At 48.8% G+C, this 8,061-nt stretch overlaps 1 protein-coding gene across 1 annotated transcript; it reads left to right on the top strand.

The window, feature by feature from the left end:
- The first annotated feature begins 4,120 nt into the window (after window positions 1–4,120).
- LOC130525002 (amphoterin-induced protein 1-like) lies at window positions 4,121–7,245 on the top strand. The gene is made up of 2 exons (XM_057031643.1): window positions 4,121–4,392; window positions 4,544–7,245. Exon 2 carries the CDS (start codon window positions 4,599–4,601, stop codon window positions 6,111–6,113), a length of 1,515 nt encoding a protein of 504 aa, XP_056887623.1. The 5' UTR covers window positions 4,121–4,392; window positions 4,544–4,598; the 3' UTR covers window positions 6,114–7,245.
- The last annotated feature ends 816 nt before the right edge of the window (window positions 7,246–8,061 follow it).

Below are 8,061 nucleotides of genomic sequence, written 5' to 3'. Positions count from 1 at the left end.
CCTTGGCTCTGCATTATTGAGATCTAGGACTTCTTTCATTCCGTCACAAATACCTTTGTTTATGAGACAGTGTAACTCAAATTTGATCCTTAAGGATGTTTCTTGGAAAAAAGTTTTTTGTACAAACCTACTGGCTGCAATAAATCAACACTGTGAATATATATATATATATATATAATTATTATATATTATAATATATAAATATATATATCTATAAATTATTATAATATATAAATATATATAAATATATATATAAATTATATATATAATTTTTAGATATATATATATATATATATACATATATATATATATATAAAACAACTGATTGAGGGTGAGCTGAGAGGTATAATGGACAGAGAATACTGCTGTTGCCATGGTGAGGATATACAGTAGCTCCGTGACAGGATGCACACAGAATTTTGTTTTAGGCACAAATTCATCTCAGAGGTCGGCAGAATGCATTTAGCTGGAATGCTTAATATATGGAATAAAGGCTCTTGAGAATGCATGGTGTGTGTGTGTGTGTGTGTGTGTGTGTGTGTGTGTGTGTGTGTGTGTGTAGTGTTGACTCATGCCAAAAATAGAAGAGTCTTGCATGGGCAGCAGCACCAATCACTGCAATCACAAATACGATGGTTTCTATGGAAACTTTGAACATAGAGTCTACTCAGAAATAGCAAAGGACACCGAGCTCACCTCAAAGGGCCTCGAACTGCTAAAGAAAAACAATAAAGATAATAATAAGCTTGGATAGGCCTTCATATATCACATTTTCAAATATAATTAGTGCAGCCTGAATTCAGTCCTTTGACGTGTGCGATCATTTCAAAACAAAAGCACAGAGAAGTTTGGTTTTCTCTCGACATTCTTCTTCAGGCAACTGTTTCGGTCACCTTGCTGGGTTTCAGTATGAACCCAAACATTTCCTTCCCCTCTGCGTCTCTTCTGTTTCCCTCAGCAGCGACTCCGTGTGTGATCCCACCCATCAAAACCGGCGCCGGTGTGCGATTCACTGAGACGGCGAGGCCTCACGCCCCTCCATCCCAGCCTCGTTACCGATTATCCCGTTGCTACGGGGATCTTCTCTGCATACCGTCCACCTCGCAGAGGACAATGATGTATGGGCCCATTATGGCTGAGACGGCTCTTTTGGAGGAGCAATCATGGCGCGGTCCGGTCCGAGGTGGTCCGAGGTGGTACGAGGTGGTCCTCGTTTGCATCTGTAAGGTTCTCGGTCATAATTGAACAAACATTTGCATTTAAAGGTGGCTGGAAATCTTGAGACATGCTGGGAGGATGAACGTTCCAGCTCACAGACAAATTGAATGCTGCCATTCTGGAATGTGAATTCATCTCTTTATAATCTGCAGGCTCATCCCAGACCACCGGACTTATGGACAGCTGGTGGACTCAATGTGAGCCTTAAGTCTAAGAGGAGGTCTTCTCACAGTGCACGCCACATTGCTGGCTCACACTAAAGTGTAGAAACGTCCCTGTAGTGGCTCATTACTCGCCCGACACCCTTTTTTTAACCGCTCACTCTCACCCTCGGAGAGAAAATTACCAAGTTTATCTGAAAACAGCCAGAGAGGCTCCTATTTATAGCTACAGCACTGAGGCTGTGGAGAAAGACAACTAAAAGCTTCTAACTCCGTCTCCCTGACAACCTGGGAAACATCTGCACTTCAGTGAGCAGCAAATTGAGCTAATCCACGGCCGGCAGCTTGAACCTTCTTCTTTCCCAGAACGGATCCGTCACTTCCAGGCCTGCACAGGAATCTCTCATGATTAAATGCTGATGTGGTCAGATTAATCAGATGGTTATATGACCTTGTTCTAAGCTTCCTGCCGACCTGGCGGTACAGCTGATGAGCGATGATCTAATAGAAATATTACAGGATTCCGACAGACAAACACATTAAACGCCACACTCCTACTGTACCTCTGTGACCTCTTGACATTTAACATTAAGAGGATAAACACTGAATTCATGGGCTTCATAGTTATTTGCTTGTGTGTTTGTGTTTGTGTGTGTGTGTGTGTGTGTGTGTGTGTGTGTGTGTGTGTGCGTGTGTGTGTGTGTGTGTGCGTGCGCGTGTGTGTGTGTGTGTGAGAGGTGTGGACTCGTGACAAAAATAGCACTCATGCCACCATCACAGCTATTACAAATATCATGGTTTCTATGGCAACCCAGGGAATAGACTACGCATTTCCACTCAGAAAGAGCACTCATCCCAGGAATGCTGGGGTAGCAATAACAGGGGAGGGGGGGATCTACAGAAATGTCAGCACAAACAACACCAGACGCTGGATTTACAAGGCTAACGACGGAACATTAACCAGCTTCTCAAACCCCCCCGCAGCGTGTCACGATCCAACCTCTGGCGAGAAGCATCACTCTGAACTATCTTAAATCTTTTTAATGTTTCTATGTCTAATAAGCCCAGGAGTGCTGGACAGATGTATACACAGATCTTATCACACATCAGGTGGGGAAACACAGTGGGACCGCTTCATTCTGCTGAAAACTCATTTCAGTTAGAGTAAGTGGGCTCTGGGTTTGACTCAGCAAAGTCCCGGAACGGACCGAGGCAGTCGACCAGACGGGGGCAGCAGTGTGTTGTTGGTGCACCCTGGGAACCAGCGCGTCCACGTCGTGTCCCCCACTGACTGGACATCCAGTCAACTGAACCAGGTTGCGTGTAGCTTTACAGGACACACCGTTTTAACGGTATCATGAAGAAAACATTTGTGTTATGTTTTATGGGGGGGGTGGCTGCCAGGTCGACATGGATAAACATAATGAAATACGATGTGATGGAATTAAACAGTTAACTATACAAATATTTGTGTTATTTTCTCTCTCTTTCTCTCTCTTTAAGCTGATGGAGAGCTGAGCTGAAAATGATGCTCACCTGGTGCTGCTTCCTCAGATCTGTTCCTCATTTATCATTTACAGCATGACTGTAAATCATCCAACACTGGAGGCTGAAGGTTTCCACTCACCACCTGCTGCAAGCTGACATAAACATAGAATTATATCTTCCCGCGTTTCATTAATCAACAGGAGCATTTTTTTTCCCTTAACGGCCACATTTGGAACGTCTCTGACACCTGCAACACGGCTGCATCAATGCTGAACGATGTCAAATGGCTTCTCATACACACTCATATACTCATGGGACTGTTCGGTAACACACACACACACACACACCCTAAATTGTAATGCAGCTCTCTGTGTCCTTGGAACAGAAATCAGTGCTGTCACATTTTATGTTTCACCATAAACTGAAGACCCTGAGATTGATAACAAGATTGACCCCACAGCTACAGTATGTTAGCTGCAAGGTCATTTTTTGTGTGTGTGTGTGTGTGTGTGTGTGTGTGTGTGTTTTTCCACTATCCAGTCCCCAGGTGCAGACTCCAAGCTCTAAAGTTGCCCTCTGTTGTCCTTCGTTCCCTCATTAAAATGAGTTGCACACTGCACAGACCGGAGCCATATTGACAGTTTCGTGTTACACACATGCAGATTAAAGGCTCAAACATGACTTTTCTGAGTGTCTGAGCTCTGGCGTGACCGTGTGCCTGCTGCCAAATGGAAGGCTCAATATAAACCGAAGGAGCTGTGTTTGTACGTCATGCTCTAGTTGCGGGCTGCAGCAAATGCAGGCGATGCGATCGGAGCGGTCTGGGTCGCTGCCCGACCGCAGTCTGGATGGATTCGATCTTATTTTGATATCACAGACAGTCTGAGGAGTGTGCTGGATGTGGGCGGAACAGGGCTCCAACTCCTCGTCTGTAGATGACCGTGCGCGCCGCTCCGGTCTCCATCGATCCCACACACAGCTGCATGCTGCTCACACCCTCCGCTGCGGACTGCTGCAGCCAAGCCGCTTGCCCTGTCCTTCACCGGAGGATGAGGAGGATCTGGGGAGGAAGGGCCCCGACGTATCAGACGTCATCCTGCTGCTGGCTGGGCCAATTAATGGATTCCTGCAGGGAAGGAGGGAGAACAAACGCAGCGTCTCTGAAGACAACCATAACATTTATATGATCAGGAGAGAGGGGAGGAGAGAGAGACAGAGAGAGACAGAGAGAGAGAGAGAGAGAGAGAGAGAGAGAGAGAGAGAGAGAGAGGAGAGAGAGAGAGAGAGAGAGAGAGAGAGAGAGAGAGAGCATGTGACACAGCCCCTGTACTGCTGCTGCCCCCCCAGTTTGGATCAGTTGTCAGGTGGACGTATTTGCTCGGCAGTGAGGAGCGCAGTTCCAGCTGTTCTGGTCACTCTGTGATGTCAGACGATGACACCGCCGTCCGGAATCGGCTCCACTCCGACGCCGGGCTGTTGAAGACCTCCTCTCTCTTCCTCTGCTGGTCTTTGGATGCCTGACGAGGTAAGTTAGCCAAAGGGAACCGCGGGCGGGATTAATGCTGCTGACTCAGAGCAAGATGCACGTGTTTCTGTGCCTGGTTTCCACTGGGTAAGCATTTTTGGTTTTGGGTCTGGTGTGATTCTCCGGAACTTTGTCTCCACCGTCTCTTCAGGCGCAGGTCCTCGGAGAACTGATGTCCTGATCTCTTTGTCCTTTCGGCCTTGGCTATGATGGAGGATTCCCTCTGGTTTTCCCGCCGCGCCATCCAGGCAGCATTTGGGAGCAGGAGCTCCGCCGTTTGGCTCCTCTTGCCTCTATTACTCTCGGGTGCGAGGACCCAGTTCATGGGCGGCCCCCTGGACTGCCGCAAGACCTGTGTCTGCGCCAGCAACATCATCAGCTGCTCCAAGGGGAATCTCACCAACGTTCCGACGGCTCTTCCGCGGCACACGGCCGTCCTGGATCTCAGCTTCAACAGCATCACCAGGCTCCGTGCTGAGTGGACGCCCGTCCGGCTCGGCAGGCTGCGCAGCCTGCTGCTCAGCAACAACGGCCTCACCTTCCTCTCCTCCGAAGCATTCGTGCACGTGACGGGTCTCCGGCACCTGGACCTCTCCTCCAACGGCCTCCGCCAGCTGGACGAGTACATCTTTGAGCCGCTGGAGCACCTGGAGGTGCTGCTGCTATACAAGAACAACATCTCTCAGATTGACCGCTCCGCTTTTTCGGGCCTCTTCAGCCTGCAGAAGCTCTACCTGAGCCAGAACCAGATCTCGCGCTTCCCCGTTGAGCTGGTGAAGGAGCGGAGTCGGCTGGAAACCCTCAGACTCCTGGATGTGTCCGGGAACAGGATCAAAAACCTGCTCCTCCAGGAGCTCCAGGCTCTTCCTGCCTGGATCAAGAATGGCCTCTACTTCCACAACAACCCTCTGCCCTGCAGCTGCGATCTCTACGACATGGTGGCCCGCTGGCAGCTCAAAGACCTCAGTTCCGTTACCGACTTCACACTCAGCCACACGTGCGTGCTCCCAGGCCCGCAGAAGCGCAAAACGGCCATTCTGGATCTGAGCAGGGCCCATCTGAACTGCAGTGAGGTCCGAAGCATGGATGAAGTGGCTTATCTGGAGCAGTTCCTGGTCCTGGACTGTGACACCAGACAGAAGGACATGGTGAAGAGCTGGACGCTGCCTGGTGACGTCCCCCTGTCCCCAGAACACAAGCACGCGCTGATGCGCCGCGACGGGGGCCTGCAGATCGGGCCCATGAAAGCAGAGGACTCGGGCGTCTACACCTGCTACGCCACCAGCGACTCCTTTAACGAGACGCTGTACACCACCGTGGCCGTCTTTAACTCCACCATGAGCGGCGGGCTGGAGAACCTGAAGACGGCCTACACCACCCTGGCGGGGTGTGTGATCAGCATCGTGATGGTCCTGATCTACCTCTACCTCACGCCGTGCCAGTGCGCCTGCTGTCCGGGGGAAGGTCCGGACAAGAGCGACGCCGGGGACAGCCTCCGCTCTTCCACCGTCAGCATCACGCACGAGGAGGGGGGGCAACAGCAAACGGAAGGTGGAGCCTTTCCCTACAAACTGGAGACCAGGGACCAGCTGGAGCAGAACGGCCGCTTGAATCCCATCATCGAGAAAGAGGAAGAGTGGCGGGGGGACAACAGAGGGAGGAAGGACTCCGAGACGGGATCTGTCAGCTCTGTGTGCTCCGACACCCCCATGATGGTGTGAGCGGACGTGGAGCCTGGCAGGATTTGGTTCGGGTCTTCCAAGGGAACGTGAAGCGTCCGCTGGCTGTGGCAGCTGCCGGGGCAGTCGTTGCACATCTGCTTTTGTGTTCAGTCATTTCACACTCTGTTGTTGCGTCTTGGGCTCGTAAATCATCCGGGTCCCCAATTACGTGTAGAAACGTCACTTTAAATGCAGATTGCTGCGGGAACGATGGCGTAGGAACATTAACAAAGAGGAAGAACTTTTTTTTAATGTTTTACATTCCTGTACTGTAAAAAATATGGTTACTAAATCATAAACACGTTATATTATGTTAGTTTTGAGTTCTTTTCAGATTCAGCTGACTAACCCTGACTGCCCTTAGTTGTAGAGCAGTTATATATATATATATGTGTGTGTGTGTGTGTGTAAATATAGCGCAAATGCAGTAACTTAGCAATATACGGTGTTTTGGTAGCTTGTCAGGAAGAATTCCATGAAACAGGAAGGACAGATTTCCAGACTCACAACAACATGGCTGAATGTGAGACTGAAAACACTCCACTCACAATGCTATATGGGACAGTGAATAGCCCCCAGGAAGTGTTTCCCCCAGAGAAACGAGCCACAGACGCAACAACCAACATGCTTCTGTGCGTTAGAGTTCCGACCACACGGGGCAACAGCACGTAAAGAGTCAGGAATAGCAGCCCGTAGAGCCTGACTGTAAATACAGGAGCAGACATTTGTCACTGTGTGTTATAATGTAGTCAGGGATTTAATCAAATGCGTTTAAAAACACCTGCCACATTTGTCTTTTTTTTCTTCTTTACATCTTTTACAGTCAGCCACTGCATCGGTCTGTTCCTTCATCATGTTTGGCTTTAAGATACAAACACACGTTTAATCGATATAATTTGTATTAAAGTGTACTGTGCACGTTAGCTTAGCAATAAAGACTGTAAAAAGAAGCAATACCATGATGCAACGATGTGAAAAGAAACATGATTTATGTCAAATAGGAGGCTTAGAAATGCCAAAGCAAAATAAAAACAGGATTATTAATATAGCCGTATAGTTATTGCCCTAAAATGACGACTGTGAAGACACGTCTCTGTACTTATTAATGGAATATATAAACAACTTTACCTCAGCGTGTGCAACTTGTTTCCTTGTGTTAAAGGGTTTTTTTGGGTTTGTGCAGGCAGCGTTTGACACTGAGCTACACTGAGCTACACTGAGCTACACTGAGCTACACTGAGCTACACTGAGCTAACAGATGGCACCGGTGTGATGTTCACCATAGTCATGAGAGGGTTGTCAAACCTGGCATCCAACCCTTGACTAGAGTGTTTCTGCTGTCTGTATCATAACGTCTTCAACTCTTTTAACGCTCAGGCTGTGATGAACTCAGTCCAGCTGTCCTGGCGTGGCGTCTCATTCTTACGGTAATGACACATCCTGAGGACACGCAGGACACGTCCCCGCTGCATCGGACCCTCCTGCACTGTCTTCAGCCAACCTTAGCTGCTGCAGACGTTTTAGCCTTATTTGGGTGGCTGACTGCAGGACCTCGGAGGAGGCCAGGGCACGTGCGCCAGAGCACCAGTGGCACCGGTGGAGCCCGCTCATCTTTTGGATAGTGAAACCTGAGACTGAACTCTTCCTCTGTGGGATGAATGATTGAAGACCAGATAGGTTTCATTACCTTTTGTCTCACTTTACCAAGCAAAGACAGGCTTAACTCGACCAAACTCATCAGCAGCCACCCAGCACAGCGGTCTGAAAGGTTCTAATTTTAGTTCAACAGGGTTGTAATAAGGCGCCGCTGGTTATTAAACCAGATTATTATTAGAAGAGCAGCGGAAATCTCAGATTACCTAAACCCACGGACATGATTATAATCCTGCCTACGACTGACAGCTGCTTCTGTGTGAGGAGACTGAATTCTGAGTGAGACGACCCCCCC

Source organism: Takifugu flavidus, chromosome 4 (genome assembly GCF_003711565.1).
Source record: "Takifugu flavidus isolate HTHZ2018 chromosome 4, ASM371156v2, whole genome shotgun sequence".
NCBI lineage: Eukaryota > Metazoa > Chordata > Actinopteri > Tetraodontiformes > Tetraodontidae > Takifugu > Takifugu flavidus.
The sequence above is the reverse complement of the archived record's forward strand: the minus strand, read 5'-3'. Positions and strand labels throughout refer to the sequence as shown.